The 22,644-nt window shown below is 34.0% G+C and overlaps 3 protein-coding genes across 4 annotated transcripts; 2 read left to right on the top strand and 1 right to left on the bottom strand.

The window, feature by feature from the left end:
- The first annotated feature begins 3,832 nt into the window (after window positions 1–3,832).
- Window positions 3,833–5,984, top strand: LOC141390957 (tryptophan--tRNA ligase, cytoplasmic-like). The gene is made up of 5 exons (XM_073963882.1): window positions 3,833–4,017; window positions 4,093–4,321; window positions 4,388–4,570; window positions 5,163–5,742; window positions 5,806–5,984. The coding sequence occupies exons 1-5, from the start codon at window positions 3,900–3,902 to the stop codon at window positions 5,914–5,916; spliced, it is 1,221 nt and encodes a 406-aa protein (XP_073819983.1). The 5' UTR covers window positions 3,833–3,899; the 3' UTR covers window positions 5,917–5,984.
- A 1,008-nt stretch (window positions 5,985–6,992) lies between these two features.
- LOC141388726 (tryptophan--tRNA ligase, cytoplasmic-like) lies at window positions 6,993–14,770 on the top strand. 2 transcript variants are annotated; one of them, XM_073958925.1, is made up of 6 exons: window positions 6,993–7,361; window positions 7,435–7,518; window positions 7,581–7,809; window positions 7,877–8,059; window positions 13,820–14,399; window positions 14,460–14,770. In XM_073958925.1, the coding sequence occupies exons 1-6, from the start codon at window positions 7,268–7,270 to the stop codon at window positions 14,568–14,570; spliced, it is 1,281 nt and encodes a 426-aa protein (XP_073815026.1). In that variant the 5' UTR covers window positions 6,993–7,267; the 3' UTR covers window positions 14,571–14,770. The 2 variants fall into 2 exon arrangements, with proteins under 2 accessions (XP_073815026.1, XP_073815027.1); XM_073958926.1 differs by having other exon boundaries at window positions 7,157–7,361; window positions 7,438–7,518.
- A 2-nt stretch (window positions 14,771–14,772) lies between these two features.
- On the bottom strand, window positions 14,773–20,525 carry LOC141388728 (BTB/POZ domain-containing protein KCTD9). Its single transcript, XM_073958928.1, has 3 exons — window positions 16,803–20,525; window positions 15,421–15,535; window positions 14,773–15,360 (listed from the first exon to the last, which is right to left on the bottom strand). Exons 1-3 carry the CDS (start codon window positions 17,358–17,360, stop codon window positions 15,029–15,031), a joined length of 1,005 nt encoding a protein of 334 aa, XP_073815029.1. The 5' UTR covers window positions 17,361–20,525; the 3' UTR covers window positions 14,773–15,028.
- Between the last annotated feature and the right edge of the window lie 2,119 nt (window positions 20,526–22,644).

Genomic DNA, 22,644 nt, shown 5'->3' with positions numbered 1-22,644 from the left:
AATCCACCGAAGTCCCACACATTCAACCACTATGCTACGTTTCACGGGTGGTTAGACCGATCATCAGGCATATTGAATGGTGTTTTTTTAGTGGGTGGACGAAGGCTAAGCTTGGAGACTAGCATTTATATCACAAATCATTCGAAATTTGTATATTCGAATTATTTATTTTTTTTTAATGTTAGTCATTTAATTCCAAACCTTTCCTATAGTCCGACTTGGCTGGTAACCCTATTTTTCAATGCTTTATTACAAATACTAAGGCAGCTTTTTTCCACCTTTATTTTATTTGTTCTTCTTATCAGAAGATTTTGATCATCAATATTTGTCATCGGAATCTTTGACAAGTTGATGGTGGCTTAGAACGCTAAGACGCCTGCAACCGTGTCACTTGGTTGTTGGGGTCCCAGGTTCGAATCCCAGCCTGGCTCATGCTGAAATCATTTTTTTTGTTTTGCCTTATTAAGGCGAAGGTCATTTTTAGAGTGATATTTGAATTAATTCTCTTTCGAGTTGAGCTATTTAGACCTAATAGGTACATTGAAAAATTAGGAATCCACCGAAGTCCCACACATTCAACCACTATGCTACGTTTCACGGGTGGTTAGACCGATCATCAGGCATATTGAATGGTGTTTTTTTAGTGTTTTTTCAATGTACCTATTAGGTCTAAATAGCTCAACTCGAAAGAGAATTAATTCAAATATCACTCTAAAAATGACCTTCGCCTTAATAAGGCAAAACAAAAAAAAAATGATTTCAGCATGAGCCAGGCTGGGATTCGAACCTGGGACCCCAACAACCAAGTGACACGGTTGCAGGCGTCTTAGCGTTCTAAGCCACCATCAACTTGTCAAAGATTCCGATGACAAATATTGATGATCAAAATCTTCTGATAAGAAGAACAAATAAAATAAAGGTGGAAAAAAGCTGCCTTAGTATTTGTAATAAAGCATTGAAAAATAGGGTTACCAGCCAAGTCGGACTATAGGAAAGGTTTGGAATTAAATGACTAACATTAAAAAAAAAATAAATAATTCGAATATACAAATTTCGAATGATTTGTGATATAAATGCTAGTCTCCAAGCTTAGCCTTCGTCCACCCACTAAAAAAAAAACACCATTCAATATGCCTGATGATCGGTCTAACCACCCGTGAAACGTAGCATAGTGGTTGAATATGTGGGACTTCGGTGGATTCCTAATTTTTCAATGTACCTATTAGGTCTAAATAGCTCAACTCGAAAGAGAATTAATTCAAATATCACTCTAAAAATGACCTTCGCCTTAATAAGGCAAAACAAAAAAAAAATGATTTCAGCATGAGCCAGGCTGGGATTCGAACCTGGGACCCCAACAACCAAGTGACACGGTTGCAGGCGTCTTAGCGTTCTAAGCCACCATCAACTTGTCAAAGATTCCGATGACAAATATTGATGATCAAAATCTTCTGATAAGAAGAACAAATAAAATAAAGGTGGAAAAAAGCTGCCTTAGTATTTGTAATAAAGCATTGAAAAATAGGGTTACCAGCCAAGTCGGACTATAGGAAAGGTTTGGAATTAAATGACTAACATTAAAAAAAATAAATAATTCGAATATACAAATTTCGAATGATTTGTGATATAAATGCTAGTCTCCAAGCTTAGCCTTCGTCCACCCACTAAAAAAACACCATTCAATATGCCTGATGATCGGTCTAACCACCCGTGAAACGTAGCATAGTGGTTGAATGTGTGGGACTTCGGTGGATTCCTAATTTTTCAATGTACCTATTAGGTCTAAATAGCTCAACTCGAAAGAGAATTAATTCATATATCTTAATGTTACAAATAAATATCATAACTAAGTAGAAAAGGAAATGTGTTCCTAAACTCTTTATATTTAAGTATTCACCACTGTTAAAGGACTCGAAATGTTATTGATTGAATAAATAAATAAATAAAAAATAATATTGACATCTTTGTTAAAGAAATGTGTAGGGATCATTCAACTGGTTTTTTTCTGTAGGGATCTCTACAGCAACTGCTTATAAAATGTATCGAACGGAGTGCATTTTTCATAACTGTGTTGGACTACATCGAAAGATGTTGTGAAATCATAACTCCAATTGCACAACTTCCAAAATTTTTTGCTGGGCAGTTTCTGTATATCGAAAGAAGAATGTGTGCAAATGAAACACGCCCGAACTTTAGTTTTCGAAATCAATTTACCTTTGCTTTTGCTTCAAAACAAAAAACAAATTTGAAAAACACACAAGAGTTTGGACGTGTTCTTTCGCACACATTCTTCTTTCGACATACAGAAACAGGCTGGTAATAAACAAGTAAGAAAAGCGTTAAGTTCGGTCGGGCCGAACTTTTTATACCCTCCACCACAAATTTCAGCCATTTCGGTGGATTAATGTGGCCACAACCTTCAAAATACCGAAATTCGGAAGGTAGCGTTCTATGGGGGCTATATGATGGCGTGGACCCATACCTACAAATTTCTGGGGGAAAGTTTTATACGCCTAAAGAAGACTAAATACCAAATTTCAGCCATATCGGTGTGATAATGAGGCTAAAACGTTCAAAATATCGAAAATCGGGAGATATTGTATTATGGGGGTTATATCAACACGTGGACCTTTATAAACATTTTATGGTAGAAATGTTTCTTAGCCTCTGGAAACACAAAATACAAAGTTACAACCGATTCTTTGGTCAAATGGGTCTAATACATTCAAAATATATTAAAATGACGCGTACATTATAAGGGGTCTTATGTGGGGACTATACCAAAACGTGGACCTATATAACCCAACTTTGGTAGGAATGTTTTCTGGCCTTTGAAGACACAAAATACCAAATTACAACCAATTTTGTGGTCAAATGGGTCTAATACATTCAAAATATATTAAAATGACGCGTACTTTATATGGGGCCTTATATGGGGGCTATACCAAAACGTGGACCTATATAACCCAACTTTGGTAGGAATATTTTTTGGCCTCTGGAGACACAAAGTACCAAACTACAACCAATTCGGTGGTAAAATGGGCCAAATATCTTAAAAATTCCTTAAAACGACGACGTCACGCGTCATTTTGTATGGGGGCTATACGAAAGCGTGGACCTACATAGCCCGCTTTCAATACCAAAAGTCCTACGTAAATATAACATATTTTCCCAAAATTTCATCAACCTACGTCAATCCGTTCGGACGCTAGAGTGATTTCCACAGACGGACAGACAGACGGACGGACATGGCTATATCGATGTAGATTTGCACGCTGGTCAAGAATATATATACTTTGTGGGGTCTACAATGATTATTTCGAGTAGTTACAAACGTAGTGACAAACTTAAAATACCCCCATACTATGGTGGAGGGTATAAAAATTGTAGATTCTTGCAACAACATTCACACTCGACAGTTTCAAGTCAGATCTTTTACGAAAATAACATCAAGTGTCTCGTTATAGTTTTATTGGTAGCAGATGATATAGCCATTTTAATAGGGAATATTCCTCCATATTTATTTATTTATTTATTTATTATAATATTAACAATGTAGTAAATACACTGTTAATAACTGATGAAATAGCATTGGCTACAATGGCCATCAGCTAAACCCTACATATTTTATATGAAATCCCTTAAACTTTGAAAAGTAGGGGAAATGCCCTTGATATTTTCTATTGATTCATCTGAAAATATGAATAACAACTCACCATAGATAAATTTGCACATGCTCGTACATATATACATAAGTTTATCGGCTACATTTGCATGCGGGAAATACCCTTTATTTGTTGAACGGGGTATAAAAATGTTTATTTAAGTCTGTAGGCTATTCAGTTTGTCGATATTTTTTTAGAAATTCAGTCGTTTATACAAGCAATAACAAAGAAGATATGAGTGATCAAAAGTGTAACGTTGATTTGGCCACTGGGGGCGAAGATGATGATGTTGTAAATCCATGGACAGTTGCCAGTAGTAATGATACTGGGATTGATTATGAAAAGTTAATACGTAAGTGTGATGAGAAGATGGATTAAAAGAAGATGTTTTATGACAAAATATTTGTATGTTTGTTCTTTCATTAAGAACGCTTTGGTTCATCTAGAATTGATGACCAATTGATAGCACGCATTGAAAGAATTACCGGTAAAACTGCTCACCACTTCATACGCCGTGGAATATTCTTCTCTCATCGTGAATTGGATACTATTTTAACATTGAAGGAACAGGGCAAACCATTTTATTTATACACTGGGCGTGGACCTAGCTCTGAATCATTACATTTGGGCCATTTGATACCGTTTATTATGACAAAGTATGCAAGATTGTACACATTTTCTTTGTTCTTTATATTTTAACATCCCTTCATTTGCAATAACAGATATCTTCAAGAAGCTTTTGATGTGCCCTTAGTTATTCAAATGTCCGATGATGAGAAGACCATATGGAAAGATTTAAAAGTTGAAGAAGCTATTGCATTAGCCCATGAGAATGCTAAAGATATTATTGCAATGGGATTTAATCCAGAGAAAACATTTATTTTTAATGATTTAACTTTTATGGGGTGAGTGGAATGTGAATCTGTATATATATACATATACATATACATATATATATATATATCGTCACCATAAATGCCCGAAGACGTAACCCACAAAACCAAAACTTTACAGGAGAGGCAAAAAACGTTAGAAAACGAAAAACTGCTTTATGGAATATTAATCTTATGAAGGCGAGTATATGGGATATTATCGATCATATACGAAGGGGAATAAGTAGTGAAATCAAAACCGCTGAAGTACTTAGTTTTGAAATCCTCCATTACAACAAAATCTGCAATATTATCCCATTTTTCGAGATGCCATTTCTTGAATAGGATCGTTGTTTTTGAACGTAGAAGCTTGAAATTTTGCCAGAGCATGTATTTTAGCTTTATGAATCAGATTACGTCAAAAAACGAATTTCGATTTTCATGTCGGTTACGTCTTCGGGCATTTATGGTGACGATATATATATATTTATGTACACATCAATGTTTATATAAAAATGCAGAGTATGTGGTTTCGATAACGGCTGTGGTTGTTCTCTTTCCTTTATATTTGCTATGAATAAACAAAGTTGTTTTTTATGTTTATAAATATTGTCCTTTATTACAGTCAATGTCCAGCATTCTATCAAAATGTTATACGTATGCAGAAATGTGTTACCTTTAATCAAGTGAAGGGTATTTTTGGATTTATAGAATCGGATTTGGTGGGTAAAATTGCTTTTCCAGTAGTTCAAGCTGCTCCAGCCCTTTCGAGTACATTCCCCTTTATATTTGGCAATCAAAAAGTCCATTGTTTAGTGCCCTGTGCTATAGATCAAGATCCATATTTTCGTATGTGTCGAGATGTTGCACCTCGTTTAGGATTCCCCAAGTGTGCTTTAATTCACTCGACATTTTTCCCCGCTCTACAAGGGGCTAAATCGAAAATGTCTGCCAGTGATGAAAATTCAGCAATATTTCTCACCGATAATACAGAGACCATCAAAATCAAAATTAATAAATATGCATTTTCTGGTGGTCGCAGTTCTGTCGAAGAGCATCGTAAATTGGGTGGTATACCCGATATTGATGTAGCATACCAATTATTAAATTTCTTTCTCGAAGATGATGACAAATTAAAGAAAATTCATGATGCCTACTCCAAGGGGCAAATGCTTACTGGAGAAATAAAGAAAATAGCAATCGAAGTAAGTTTGGCGTTAAAATAGAGATGTACTATATTTTATAATAACTAAATTTAATTTCTACAGACTATTACTCCCATTGTACTGTGTCACCAAGCAGTCCGTAAACAAATTACAGATGAAGTTCTGCAAACATATATGAAAATACGTTCTCTAAAATTCGAAGGTAGTTCTTAAGAAATGATGTTAAGTGAAAGTAAATATTATAACAAAAATAAACATTATATATTGACTGAAAAGAAAAAGTGAGCTTGTTTGATATGAAAATCATTGCTGTTTCAAAACAGCCATGGTAAAAAGTTAATAGATTTGTCATTGTACATACTTACTAAATGTTACTGTAACTAATGGTCTGTTCCAGAACTGCAAGAATCTACTATTTTTACTATTTTTCACGATGGCATAAGTGAACCATTTATGGGTCTATTCCGTATTGCGACAAGAATAGAGTCGCGTTGTCAGTCATTTCTGGGACAAAATTTAAAATTTGTATTACCTAGAGCGATCGAAAATAATAGCCGATAACGAGCTATCGGCGATGTAGCCGAGCGGTTTTTGTTTTGATTTTAATAAATGAGAAAAAATATCAGAACAAGTTGTACACAAAAGTTATAGTTTTCTAAAATGATATATTCACTGAAACTATTTGTTTATGATAGAGAAGAAATATAGTTAACGTAGCATTTATCAGAAGGTACTTAAGGGATAAATCGAATCCTTTAGAATTGCAATCAGTATTGTGAGTATGTTTGGTATCCAATATTCATTAAAATAATTGTTAATGTTTGGTTTTGGTATCGTTTGCCTTATTAATTGTTAATTTCTTAGGTTTATAGCCTATTTTCGGCTTCCAAAAACGCGGCTATTTATATAGTAGAGACAGAAAATGTATATAATATTAAACAAATTCACTTAAAATAAATAAAAATATTACTTATGTTTCAATTTCTCGTTTTTTTATTCACTTGTAAATATGCACGGCGACAGCTAATTTATTGTCGCCCGAAAATTAATTTTATGGCGACAGAATTTGACGGCGTCAGGCGACTGTTGCCATCCGTAATGTAAAAATGGCAACTGTCAACGAGACTCGACGCTTGTCGCAATACGGAATAGACCCATTATTTTTTATACAAGTGAAATTATTGTATTGTATTATAATTTACTCCTTGTTTGAATAAATGAATAAAGGACAAACAAATTATTTCTTCATGGTTAAAATTAAAAACTCAAAAGTTAATGTACGATTAAATGTATTTTAAACTGATAGAAATAAATTATTTGGTGTTAGCCATTACCTATTTACCTTGGTGGAAGACCAATTTAAATTCACTACTCACATAACGGATTTCAATGCATAAAATTGACGACTATGACGGCGACGGAAAATGACGGCTATGAGCTCTTTGCAAAAACGAATCATCATCTGTTTGTCATTTTTTACAGCAGACACGTTTCGCATTTCACATTGCATTTTCGTTCGTTTATATTTTTAAATAATTGGACAATTAAATAAATAATCAATACTATGAGTGAAACTGTTGCCGAAGGAGTTGAGGCACTGACTCTTAACACTGCCAAGGAGTCGGATGATCAAGTTGTGACTGGTGAAGAGGTAACAGGTAAACAAAATTTGACATGCATGCAAAATAGACCTACCCATCAAAGGATTACTCACAATATTGTCCCTTGCAGTAGGTGATGACCAGAATGACGTTGTAGATCCATGGAATGTTACAAGCACAAGTGATACCGGCATCGACTATGATAAGTTGATCAGTAAGTAATTTTTATTATTTTAAGTATAAATCAATAAAAATGTTACTATTTATCTTTTATAGAACGTTTCGGTTCATCCAGAATTGATGATGAACTGATAGCACGCATTGAAAAGATAACTGGCAAGCCAGCACATCATTTAATACGACGTGGAATATTCTTTTCTCACCGTGAACTTAATACCATCTTGACATTGAAGGAACAAGGGAAACCATTTTATTTGTATACCGGCCGTGGACCAAGTTCAGAATCATTGCATTTGGGTCATTTGATACCGTTTATTATGACAAAGTAATTCTTTGTTTATATGTCCGTATGTGAGGCTATGATGTTAAATGAATAATTTTCTTCCGTTTAGATATCTCCAAGAAGCATTCGATGTGCCTTTGGTTATACAAATGTCCGATGATGAAAAAACCTTGTGGAAAGATTTGAAAGTAGAGGACGCCATTAAATTGGCCCACGAGAATGCCAAGGATATTATCGCCATGGGATTTGATGTTGAAAAGACGTTCATTTTTAATAATTTGACATTTATGGGGTAAGTCTTTTTATTATTATCCGTTTGTACCAGGGACGTAGCCAGGATTTCATTTCGGGGGGGGCCCACCTGACCAAAATTTTTAAAGTTAATGTTAGCGAAAATTTATTATTTCGCAATGATTTAAACTTTATTTTAGGCTTATTTTACTGATGAAATAATTGTCATTACTATTTTTTAATTAAAATGGCGTAAGATTTCTTGGCCAATTTCCCCTTGTTTCAGGCTTCAATTTTCCACTCCAGAGTATGGTCAATTTTTCAATTTCGGAAGTTCAGGTGTCCAATTGTTTTATTGTCATAAAGAAACCAACTATCGTTATTTCCCTAAAGATATTTTCGTGTCCAATCGTAGATCTTATCACAAAGAATTTCTGAAGGCCGATAGTGGTTATTTTGATAAAAAATATTCTGAGCAATAATGAGTCTATCAATCATGAAATTCTAGCACCTAATCGCGGGTATGTAAATGACGAATTCTATTGCCCAATCGTGCATGTAAATAGACTATTTTGGCAACCAGTCTTGAATTCTTTTAAAATGAAATTCTGGCTCCAATCCAAGATCAATACATGTATACATTCATTTAGCAAAAATCCATGAACAAAATGTATCCCAATCTACATTTTTTATACTCTCAGCCTTTAGTCAAAATAAACCTCATTGAAATAATGGTTTTAGCGCCAAAGTGTGTTTGGAAGAAATCTGTTTCAGAAAACTTGAAGTCGACTTAGTTATGTTCGTACGTCTTGGTGGAGGACACGATGATTCTCGAACAGATCGGTCCAAAATTTGGCCTTCGTTTTGTTTTGTCCAAATTTTTATCAACTTCGAAGATGGGCCATATCAATCCATTCTTTCGGTAACCTTCCACAGAGTATTTCAAAAATGTTCAGATAATAATTTAGTTATAAGTAAAACAAGTAAGAAAAGTCTATAGTCGGACGGAGCCGACCATGGGATACCCTATAACACTATCCCTGGAAATCGCTCTCCACGGAACTTCTTTTCAATGATTGTGAAAATTTAATTATCGAATATCAGAGATGTAATGTATAGTACTTATGACCAAAACCAAAAAGTTATCTAGAATGACAAAGACATTTTTGTAGCAGGAAAGGAAAATTTTGTTCACACAAACTAAAATGTAATGAAACCCACTTATGTAGTACTACTACTTCCGTTGTTTAACCGCTACGTTATTGAAATTTTTACCAATTTCACACAAAAGTTTCAGTCCATTTAACCCGCTAAGTATTATCCGATCTTCACGTTGGTTTGTACGCTTCTTCTTCATCATAAACTCAAACTTTGTTTAAAATTTTGCGGGTTATTATTTTGACCTACAGAGCCGCTACAAAATTGGTTAAAATTTTGTTTTTGGTGCATTTCATCCCCTGAACATTTCACGATCATCACCAAAAACTGATAATTTCTATTCTGGCCCTAACACAATCTCCTTAAAAATTTGTTATTGAAGTTCAAATTGCCTTAAGCTTGTTTACAATTTTTAATGGACGGACATACACCGCTAAATCGCTATATCTCGTCGATATATGAATTTTGGCATACCAAATAAGGGGTCTAGGACGAATATTTCGTGATGTTACATAAACTATTGGAGAGACAATATGTAGCATGGTATAAAAATGTGGTTCTCTACACAGAACCCAATATATATTAGGCAGTAGGCCCGTTATCTAGCAAACACTTTATTGCAATTTACATCAGAGGAAAGGTCAGTAGTTTTTTTTCCATATGTAGGCTACTTTGCGAAATATATATGTCCTCAAGGAATTAAAATATGGACCAAAAATAAAATTTTTATATTTTTCATACAAAAGTAATGGTCCATTTCACCCGCTAAAGAATATCAGATCATCATTCAAAATTGTAGGCATCTTTTTCGACCTATACTCTTAACCGGTGCAAAATTTCGTGACTATTAATGTATAATTGCGACTTTTAGCGAGTTTATTATTACAATACAAACAAATGACGGGATATATAAGGCTGTAACTCTGTAAACTGATCATGCACACCAACATAATTGGCATCAATTGAAAGGTCAAGCGTTCCACTTTCAAGTATATCTCACTTGTCCGGAATGTCACTTCCAGGAATTAAGATATAAGCTGTATATTAAAATTTTTCACAATTTTCACACAAAAGTTGGCGTTACGAAATAAGTCCCCAATGAAATAAGTCCCCAAACTGAAAATGAAATAAGTCCCCAAATTTGGGGCGTTATTTCATAATGAAATAAGTCCCCAAAAATTTAAATGAAATAACTACCCAACGAAATGAAATAACTCCCCAAAATAAAATGAAATAACTCCCCAAATTTGGGGACTTATTTCATTATGAAACAAGTCCCCAATTTTAAAAATGAAATAATTTCCCAAAAACTTTCATCGATTGTTATGTTTTTTTGTTCGTATGCAGCAAAAATAGTAATTGATAACATATACAGTTATACAACATCAATTACGATACAAATTTTCTAGGCAACAAGGCCACTTGAAGGCGTTATTTTGTTCTGCAATTGAGTTATTTTTCAAAGATTTTATTTTCATCTGAAAAACAAACTTTTCGAATTTCCTCTTGGGAAATATTTACTTTTGGCACCACATTTGTACACGTACCGTTTCTCTCATATATTATCCAAGTTAAAAAATTTGCACCGTTATCTTAACGTTTTTCAATAACTCTGTTGACTTATCTATTTCTTTGAAATATTAAGAATTTTAATGTAAATTGTTTTGTTGTGAAAATAGGTTGATATTTTGGTATGAAACAAAAATTCGCGCGAATTTTGGTTTCATACCAAAATATCAACCTATTTTCACAACAAAACAATTTACGATCAAATACGATGAATGGTAGTACGAGTAGTTGTTTGTGGGAAAAAGGACGTGTCTTGGTTTCAAGTTAAAAATTCGCGCGAATTTTTAACTTGATACCAAGACACGTCCTTTTTCCCACAAACAACTACTCGTACTACCATTCATCGAAAACGATTTACTTTCACAATAATATTTCCCTATGCTTTTAGTTATATATATATTCCTTATTCATTCTAATGACTAAGCTCCATATATTTTTGTTAAACAAACTTTCCATCTTCCACATTCACTCTTGATTTGCAACCTTTTATGCTGCAAATGCAGGTGTTGTGTGTAAATCATTTTTGGAATATATAATACCTTCGAACTTTTTTCTCAGCGGCAATAATTTCGCTTCCATACTGATCAGTAGACGCTCTTCAAAAAACTACTTGATAAGCAATAACTACATGACAAAGCACAACGACTGCGTGGTAAGTCCAGTGGGATATAATTTGCAATTTTAGAAAAATGAGATAAGTCCCCAAATTAATTTTTGGGGATTTATTTCATTTCTAAATTTGGGGAGTTATTTCATAATGAAATAAATCCCCAAATTTTTGTGTGAAATAAATCCCCAGAAAATTGAAATAAATCCCCAAAAATTTAAATTATAGTTGTTGTTGTTTTGTGTACAAAATTTTGGGGACTTATTTCATTTTCAGTTTGGGGAGTTATTTCATTGGGGACTTATTTCCTAACGCCCAAAAGTTTTGGTCCATTTAACCCTCTAAATATTATCCGATCACCATCTCAAATTGCAAGCTTCTCCTTTGTGATATACTCTTACCTTATTTAAAATTACGTGTTTATCGGACTATTATTGAGACCTACAGAGCCGCTAGAAAATTGGATAAATATTATGTTTTTGGTCCATTTCACCCGCTAAATATTTCACGATCATCACCAATAAGAATAGGGATCTATTCTGATCTGAACCCGACCTCCATACAAAATTTGACGATCGGTCCATAATTGCGGCCTGGAGCGTGTTTACAATTTATAATGGACAGACGGACGGACGGACGGACTGACGGACGGACACACATCTCAAAATCACTTTATCTCGTCGAGATATGAAAAATGGTATACCACATTGGGGGTCTCCGACGAATATTTCGCGGTGTTACATGAATTTTTACCAAAACAAACTTATAATACCCTTTTCCACATTGTGGTATAGGGTATAAATATGATATAAATAAATTAATAAATAAAAAGACCTCCCTGGAAACGCTTTCCTTTTTTGCAACAAGTGTTCTCGGGGCCACTATTACGACAGTACAAGTTTTTCAGGGGCAAGTCCATACTTTCAGAGAAAATGGCCCGAAAGCTGTAAAGAACACCTACGGCCGTCATGTGTAGTGACTGGTGCGCACGACAACAAAACAACTGAAGGTATTCCTTGTGTTTAGAACGGTATTGTGTTTTTCGTGGGCAAGTCCATATTTCCTGAAAAAAAAACTGAAAAATATTCTGTGACGAACTGAAATGACTGGTGGGAGCAAAATCCCTTAAAAGGAATGACTTCCAAAATAAAATCTACTTCCAAAATGAACTATGTCGGTCCGGTCCATTTCTTTAGGTACCTTCTCCGCAAAACTTGTGATCAATGATATTATCCACATTTTGTCGCCAAGTTCATACGTCCGAAAATGGCTACACAATTCTGAAAATCTCCTAATACATAGCACAACAAAACCCAACTAAGGTTTCTTGTCGTTTGGGTCTTTACTTTCAAAAAATCATCAGTTCGAATTGTTTGCACAAGATCACATTAAAAATGTTGCACAGTTTAATCGACAGAAAAAAAAATCCCTGAAGTTGAAATTTAATGTAATTTCGAAATATTGGTAATAATATGCAATAAATAAAATATAAATATTGACCTCAAGCTCATTAATCTTGGTTTTATTAACATTCGAAAGGTAGAACAAAACATAAAAGTACGACAGAAAAATCCTTTTTTGTACAATAGACATTTACTAATTTGTAACAAGAGACCAGTTTCTAATAATCTCAACGAACGAGACTGCGGTGGAACAGAAGTTTTATCATAAAAAATGGTTTGTATAGTCCTTTTTTTTGCAAATTTGAACCATAATAAAGAATAAGGACCACAAAAATGTTTTTTTTTTCTAGATATTGTTTACAAGCCAGTAAACATCTTGTTCTGAACTCAACAACACTTAGAGTCAGCCTAAAATTAAAATTATTAAACGCTTAAACAACACCTTAAAACTTACCAACAACTATGCAAAAAATTGCCCAAAAAACCTAACTTCTTCATTATTTCATACTTTCAATAAGTAAACCAATGTAGTTGACCCAAATACTTTACATATTTCTTTAGAAATCTAAAACATTTTAAAATTTTACTCAAAATTAAAAAAAATGTGTAAGATAGACTAATATCCTATGGGAACGCAAATCATTTCGGGGGGGGCCCGGGCCCCCCGGGCCCCCCCCCCTGGCTACGTCGGTGGTTTGTACTGCCCGAGTCCAAAGAACTCTGAAAATTTGTGCTACATGAGTACGAAAAGTAAAAAATTGTATACAGTGTCAATAGAACTGGACGATTGGGTTATGTCAAAAACTAAATGTTTGTTGTTGTAGAGTTGTACTTTAGGTAGCCAAAAAGGCTACGGAATATCTAAAATAGTGAATTAGTACTATCCCATTAGTAAAACGAAATGTGACAACCAATCTGCAGAAGGTGCATTTCCATAGAAAAAAATAATTTTGAATGTCAATATCAGTCAGTCTTTTGGTACATCACTTATAAGTTTAGGGAACAATTCTTGGTGTTTAAATGTTCTATTGAATGTTTTGGCATATACCAAATCCAGATTTCATCCAACTTAATTTCATTTCAGACAATGCCCAGCATTCTATCAAAACATCATTCGCATGCAAAAATGCGTAACCTTTAATCAAGTTAAAGGTATTTTTGGATTTGGAGACTCGGATATAATTGGCAAAATTGGTTTCCCTGCTGTTCAGGCTGCTCCAGCTCTTTCTAGCACATTTCCATTTATCTTCGGCAATCGTAAAGTTCACTGTCTTATACCATGTGCTATAGATCAAGATCCATATTTCCGTATGTGTAGAGATGTTGCACCACGTTTAGGATTCCCCAAATGCGCCTTGATACATTCGACATTCTTCCCCGCACTGCAAGGTGCTAAATCAAAAATGTCTGCCAGTGAACAAAACTCTGCGGTATTTTTAACCGATACACCGAAACAGATTAAAAATAAAATTAATAAATATGCCTTTTCGGGTGGTCGTGTTACTGTCGAAGAGCATCGTAAATTAGGTGGTATTCCTGATATTGATGTTGCATATCAATTGTTGAAATTCTTTTTGGAAGATGATACCAAGTTGGAAGAGATACGTCTTGCCTACAGTAAGGGTGAACTGTTGACTGGTGAAATTAAGAAAATTGCTATTGAGGTATGTACGATGATGGAAAATATTAATATCACTTAAATATATTTCTGTTTCTGTTATTAGACTGTTACCCCCATCGTGGAACAACATCAGGCTGCTCGTAAATTGGTAACAGACGAAGTGTTGCAGAAATTTATGGAAGTGCGTCCATTGAAGTTCGGTGATGCAAGTTAAACTATTTATAGCAAATAGTTCTACAACTACTTACTAACATTTTGTCACAATTAAAAATAAAGTTCATATTTTTATTTATTTTCGCTTGTAATACAATTAAAATAATTGTTTTTCTAGAAATAATGTTTTGTATTCATACCTTGTGTTTAGTATGAAATAAAATACTTCTAAATGCCGATACAAACTATCCAATATTAAAACATTTCTTCTTTTTTTTTTGGGTTCTCATAAATATGTATGTATATATTTCCAAAAAGACATGGTATGTGTGTATTACAAATACATAATTGTAAATTAAATGCCATTAAAAAATTGAATCGTCGTACAGTGCGATTAATACCAAATGTGTAAATAATAAATTAATTTTACTTTGAATTACTTGTGAATGATGAACACAAGTTCTCTCAAAACTAAGAAACATCACAGTATTGAAAAATATTTCAGCAGTACAGCAACTGCTAGCGTATAGCTTGAGCCATATGCAGGGGTGTAACCATTAGTGTCAGTTCCGCATCTTTTAAATTTGCACCTCTTAAATTTGCCTCCTGCAAGTCACTACCAGACAAATTGCAACGCTCTAAATCGGCACCAGCCAATACCGCAGAACGTAAATTACAATTTTTCATATTTGCATTTTTTAGATTAGCCACACGCAAATTTACCGCAGCCATATTAGAACTTTCCAAACAGGCTCCTTTTAGATTTACACCTTCTAGATTGGTACGTAAACCAGAAGGATCTTCAAAATTGCAGCCCCTTAAATTGGCACCTTCCATATTTGCACATAAACCTAAGATTGGATTTGTATTAAAAATAATTATTTGATAAGAAATTGGCATGTTTTAACTACCTTTAACGGAGATAAGTTGCGCACATTCCAAATTGGCATATGCAAGGTCAGTACGCTCCAAACAGCAATATGTTAAATTAGCATGGGACAAATTACATCTTTGCATGCAGGCATACTGGAAAGGGGTTATACAATATATTGGATAAACAATTTTAAGGTAGGTATGCCTAAGAAAAGTCAATGATTAACGAACGTCCTATAGTTTTGCATTTTCCTTGCCGGAGATTCAAACCCACGAAGCATAATCAAAACTCGATGAAATATAGCCTTGTCTGACTACAACAAGAACCTATGCTGCTTTCATCTAGGTCGAAAGTCACTTTATGGGGGATTACAGTGTCCAGAAAGGTCGAAAACGGACAGACGGAATTAAATAAGCTCACTTCATTCAAGTGCACGAAAGTGCACAACGATAGATATCGTCCAGGATGTAGTACTAGTTTTCTTGCCATGCTAACGCAAACATTAATTATTGGCAAATCCAGTCCTGTGGTGACGACATTTACCCCCATTATTACAAGTCTTCTTTTGTTATATTTTGAATTTACCGAACAGATTTACAGCGTTCCGCTTAACTTAAAGTTAAAAGTGATGCTTGAATTTAAAGTAGGAGCTTCTTGGCACTAACTTTCAATGTAAAAATTATATTTTTAATGCCTCCAAATAGGTCTATTTTGCGTTTTCAAATCCATCAGATAGTACAAGAACACATATAATAATGGCCCTTAGAGATATAGGCATATCTTTCCTTTACCGACTGTATTGGAAAAAATATGAAATTATTACCACAGATAGTGCTTTCTATGCTGATTCTAAGGCTGTAAATGTATACTTCCCGAGATATGGGACTCTGAAGTTCCGAAAATTCCCCTGTTGAAAGGCCTGATACTTAGAGAAAAATTTTAATTTAAAAGAAAATGTTGTTTCCCTTCCCGAGATTGGCTCCTGTCCATAGGAGAAAGTCTTAAATCCCAAAAAAACTTAAGATTAAAAAAAAATGCGAACTGTCGGTAAATGAAATTTGTTCCCTTTGTCAGTTCCGGACGAATTTTCGAACATAGTACTACACTGTTTATAGAGACATTATCCATATCTGTAATACTTCCAAAAATCAAACCAAAACTACGCTGATGGGTAAAGTTGAGTGGCTGAAATTTATTCCGACGACCCATGAATCGAGCACTTGTTTTTCTAATGGACAATTAACTATAACAGTTGCACAGAGTGACTCTTATTGCTTTCTAATTTAACATGTCCAGAGCAATAAAGTACCTTTATAACAAGTCCTTGCCATCTCAAGCAAAAGCAACTTAAAGAGGCAATAATTTATTCAGTATAAAAAATCATTTGAAAAAATGCCCAAGACTCCTACATGTACATACCTTGAAATTAATGTTGCGAAAATCCAGTTTCCTTAAATCCGCCCCAGCTAAATTAACACCTTGAAAACGTATCTCAGTTATGTGCGATGTTTGTATGAGGGCTTTTATGACATCTCTCCGGGTTAATGGCTGATTGTCTAAAGATTGATTGTTTTGCATAATTTGTGCCTCCAACTGACTAACCAACGATTCCAATCCATAGAATTTGGCTTCTTCTAATACTCCTTCTAAGCTTATGTTGGGATCAACAATAAGTTGGCCATGCCTTAGATAATTAATAATCGGTTCAAAATAATGTGCACTTCTATCAATCAAATACGCTCCAGATTCATCCTGATCGCTGGGCATCATAGCACCATCTTGTGAAAACATACGAGCCAACATACTATCCGGTTCCTTGCTCAACAGTGTCCATATCGTAGTTTGAAACACTTTACCACCAACATTTAATTTAATCCATTTTGATTGATTGAACTTTTGTTTTTGTTCAGCTACGACTGCCAACACTTTTGAAGAAGTTGCTAATGATGACTTCTCATCCATCGAGTCAATGTTCATATTACAAAAATATTTATAAAATAATCACTTTTCGTCGTTTTATCAACAACTTCAATCCCTCACAATAGCAAAAACAAAAATGACAAATACCACTTTACGAAGCCTTTGGACAGAACCAGACGCCGTAAAAGGGAAACTGGGAATTATTCGAAGAAGACCGATAAAGATTTGTAGCAAAACAAAAAATCGACAATATACAGGGGTTAACTGATCGAAAACGAACAAGCCTGTGGTGCGATTCTCTAACTAGGCGTTTACACCATGGTAGAACAAATACAAGGTAAAGTTAATACTACAACAAATACAACTCGAACAACAACCACAAAGGAATTTGTATTTGTTTGTAACGTTACTGCCAGTTGTATTTGTAAACAAAACAAGGAAATGTCTATAAATTATTGGAATTTAAAAAACTAATAATTTTTCACATTTGGTTGAATATTTTGGAAAACATGAATGAAAATTCGTTACATTTTCAATTTTTATGTTTCCACATCATTCCACTAAATGCATAAATTCTCGCAGAAAGTAGAATTCTTGCAGAAAAGTTTGGGGTCGCTGGAAATTCATAGAAAAAGGAGAAGCTGTTTCAATGTTTTGTTTTAGAAATCAAAGAAGCACATGTTTATTAGGGCTTTATTTTTTTAAATTTTAACAAAATACCTGTAGTAGAAAAGCAATCATAGTAGTTATTATTTAGTTGGCCATGTTAATAATAACCATAGCAGCCTATGCATTTTATTATTATATATACTAATGTTTAATGAAATATGTATTCAGTCTTCTCTCTGTTTTTCTTGTCATTAAACATATATATTCATATATAAAACATTCTTGTTAGAACCAACGAAATCTATAATAATACCTCACATATTAACAAACGTTAGCTGTGTTCCTTTACTTACCTGAGGTTACTATTTCTACCATTTGTTACCATTTGTTACCATTTTTAACCTGCAAAGCGTTCCTTAACCCCGAATAGTGGCAAAACTGGAAGCAATTTTTAAGAGAGTGAGAGTGGAGAGAGATCGAAAATGGCTTTCTCTTCTACCACAGGCTACCAGCAAAATTTCTGCAGGTAAAAAATGGTCGATGGTCAGACTAGCAAGGTTTCTTGAAACCAATTTCGTTAAAATTTCTTTTCAAGTTTCGTTAGTGTCCACACACGTTAACGTGAAATTTCAGATTTTTTCGTGTCCTCTTTATTTTACCATTCGCGTTTGTTGTGTTTCTCATACCAATAAAAACAAAACAAACATAAATAAACTAAAAACATCACAAAATAATTAACATTTATAATTGAATTAATATTAATACATAGTTAAATTTTCACTATTTCATTAATTTAATGTTTTTATTAAATCTTTTTATGCTTGCTTTGTTCTTAACGTTTGCTTGAGAAAATAAAAATGAAAGAAAATGGAAGAAAAAATCTTGCAACGAACAACAAGAAGAGGCAACACAACAAACACAGAAAACCATGTACATGGGTTTCAATACTTCATACCCCTCGTCTATAAAGTTGACGTCGCCATGTTGAAATCGTGCTAGTCTGACCATCGACATGGCAGAACTGATTTTTCGACTTTTGTTTGACGATTGACTGAAGAAAAAGTCGAATACTGACAACACTAAATTAAAAACTGTGAAATAAAAGACGAAAATTAATTTTTTTATGTTTTTTCTGACATTGCTGCCGGATCTACCATTTTTCCGTTCCTTTACTTTTCTGGTAAAAATGTTCATGAGAGAGCAATTTTGAACAATTTTGACACTTTTCTCTTTTACCACTCTTACCATTAAAAAAGTAAAGGAACAAAGCTGTTGTATCGCCTCTACAAGCGGTGATTTACTGCGCCGCTTATCGTTCGAACTTGGAGGAGGTTACATATCATTGATATGAAGAAGTCTTTCTGGGAAATGTTTTTTTCCGAATGATATATTTTTTCTCAAAAAATATATGTCCCTAATGTATATCGAAATAGAAATAAATGTATAAAATGTCATATGAAATTTGACACTAACACTACAACCCAGTTCAGTCAGCTGGGTATTGCTGCTACCTTTTCTTGTTCTACCATGCGTTTACACACAGAAGCTGAAAACAGATACAGATTAAAGTTTTGCGTTGGGCGTCGAGAAAAAAAAACAACAACAACAACAACAACAGGGCGACGACGACACCAAAGTCCAGCGTTTATCTGTTTGTCGGCATATATTTCAAATGAATTTGAATTTTTCGGCATCATGCCCAACAGTGTAAAAACGGCCAAAATGACACAAAACTTTACCCAAACGTTGTATGTGTTTTCAGCTAGACAGTATTGGCAAGACAATAGCAAAGTTACAAACCATTTTCACCAATAGATTCCCAGCAAAAAGTTTGCATCCGAGGATGCAGTTAAATCACTATAACAATTGCCGCTGGAGTATATCTTTTCCTATGAATTCACCTATGAATTTTACAAGAGAGCGCGCAGCCAGGATGCACTCCATTTTGCTTCCACAGCACACAGCTAGGATGCACTCCATTTTCGATCCAAATCACAGCCTTTGATGTAGTATTTTGGATTGAATTTAAATGCAGTCTAAAGATGCTATAAAATGCAAGCCATTGCAAATATCCCAAAATAAATAAAATACATTGCTTATTCATGTAAACAAGAATATTAACTTTATTACACCATTGTGCCAAGTTTACACTTGCGCTCTAAAAACCACTGGATTTCACAAAATCCTGAAATACATCCCGGTGTTTACACTTATTTTTTTGTTGATTTCATACATATCACAATGATCAAGGTAGATGCATACGCGCAGCTGTTCGAACATGGATTTTCAAAACAAGTTGTTGCAAATTGAATTAGTCATCAAAAATATACGACAATATAGAACTTTACAACTTTATTTCGAAAATTATCGTAAAACTATCTATATATCGTATTAATTGTGTATAGAACCCGTTCCCGTACTCCGAAGTCTAGCAAGACTTACACTTCTCTTTAAACAAAAATAGCGCCGAATAACACCCTATTCTCCTGTTTTCTGCCATACAATTTTGGCATAGTAAAAACTTGCAATATGTTCATCATCATCTAAATACGATAGCTGATACGTTGATTTGCTGCAGTTTTTGCAATTTCCGTCATTTTTTCGTTCCCGTATTTTTTAAGAAATTTGTATGGGGAAGCAATTTTAGACATTTCGCTCTCTTTTCTAACATTACCATTAAAAAAGTACGAGAACGCAATGAAAAATAGCATTGTAACAAAGTAATCTAATATTTTTTTCACATTGTTTAAAAATTTTGATTCTAAAATTTTTTGTTGCAGCAATTGACCATCTACCTTGTTTATTGTGATACGTGAAAAGTGTTGCAACTTTTGGTACTTTTTTAGTCACAAACAGGGTTGTATATCATGTGTACTGTGATTTCGATGTTGATTTCGCTGAAATCACGAAATGAGATGATTTCATTTTTGTATGCGAAATCATGATAATTTTTGCTTGATTTCGCGCGAAATCACGAAACGCCTCCGAAATCACGAAAAGACACCGAATGTAAACCAAACACAATACAAATTATAAAAACTCTCCATTAAATTTGATCATAACTGAGTTTACTTCCTCTGCTCTGCTTTTTGTGACACCGCAGCTGATATTGCTTCATCATCCAAATGGTTTTTCATTTTTCCTCCAACTCCAGTTCAGATTTCCAAAAAAACTCTAACTCCACATCAAAAATAATTTGCGTCTCGTGAATTACAGCAGTGTTCGTACCTTTAATTTGTTTTTTTTTTTTTTTTTTTTTTAACAATTTCTTATAATTTTAGACAATCTTTCTTGTGTTCAGAAAAAAAGTCTGCGACTGTAGGGATCAAAAAATTGGCTTGCTTGGCTAGGGATCAATAAGCGAGTGCTTCTAAAATGTATCGAGTGCAGTGCATTTTTCATAACTCCGTGTGGACTGCATCGAAAGATGTATTGAAATCATAAGTCTGCATTGCTCTACTTCCAAACTTTTTTGCTGGGATCATACTTTTCTCTATACACATTTCAAAATTTATTTGTAATGTATTTGTGAAAAAGGTTTGTATTTTTGCTATTGTCTTGCCAATACTGGCATTTGTAAACGCAGGGTAACTCATTTTTTGAGTTATACTTTGTTTACATTTACGAAATCCACTCGATTTCAACTGTCAATTCCTTTGAGTATACGTCAAATGAAAACTCATCTGAAATCGATTGGATTTCATTTGACGTTTGAGCAATGGAATTGACAGTTGAAATCAAGTGGATTTCGTAAATGTAAGCCAAGCATTACCGACAAAAATCGGTAAAATTAAAACGCAATATTATCTGTGTTCTGCTTGGTTTACATTTACGAAATCCACTCGATTTCAACTGTCAATTCCTTTGTGTATACGTCAAATGAAAACTCATCTGAAATCGATTGGATTTCATTTGACGTTTAAGCAAAGGAATTGACAGTTGAAATCGAGTGGATTTCGTAAATGTAAACCAAGCATTCCTTTACTTACCTTAGGTTACCATTTTTAACCTGCAAAGCGTTCCTTAACCCCAAAAAGTGGTAAAACTGGCAGCAATTTTTAAGAGAGGATAGAGAGCACATATGCATTACTCTTCTACCACAGGCTACCAGTTAAATTTCTGCAGGTAAAAAATGGTAGAACTGATTTTTCGACATTTTTTTTGACGAAAATAGAAGAAAAAGGCGAACTCTGGCAAAATAAAATTAAAAACTGTGAAATAAAATAATAAAATTGATTGTTTATGTTTCTTTTTCACATTGCTACCAGATTTACCATTTATTCGTTCCTTTAGGTTTCTGGTAAAAATGTTCATGAGACAGCTATTTTGAAGTTTTCTCTTTTACCAATTTTACCATTTAAAAATAAAAGGAACAAAGCTATTATGAATGAAAAGTTCAAAAGAAAAAGTTGACAACACACATACTATCGGTAGAACTTTTCGACTGTTTTTTATTCGTCGCTATCGTACAGAAGAACGTCGGTAATTGCCGAAATTAAAAACATTTTAATAATACCGACAATTGTCGGTAACTCAACAAATGAGTTAGAGAATTGCAAGAATTCAATTTTTTGCGAGAAATTATGCATTTAGTGCATGGTACAATTACAAAGGTAGATGCATCGGCGAATTGCTACAACAAAGCAACTTTTTTTGTAATGTAAACTGTCAAAATTTTCGCCAAATGGTCTCTTGTTGTCTATTTTTATCGCTTGTGTTTGTCTATAAAGTG

This window comes from Musca autumnalis, unplaced genomic scaffold, assembly GCF_047663935.1.
Source record: "Musca autumnalis isolate F117 unplaced genomic scaffold, ASM4766393v1 scaffold_1, whole genome shotgun sequence".
Classification (NCBI taxonomy): domain Eukaryota; kingdom Metazoa; phylum Arthropoda; class Insecta; order Diptera; family Muscidae; genus Musca; species Musca autumnalis.
This window is presented reverse-complemented; position numbering and strand designations above follow the sequence as displayed.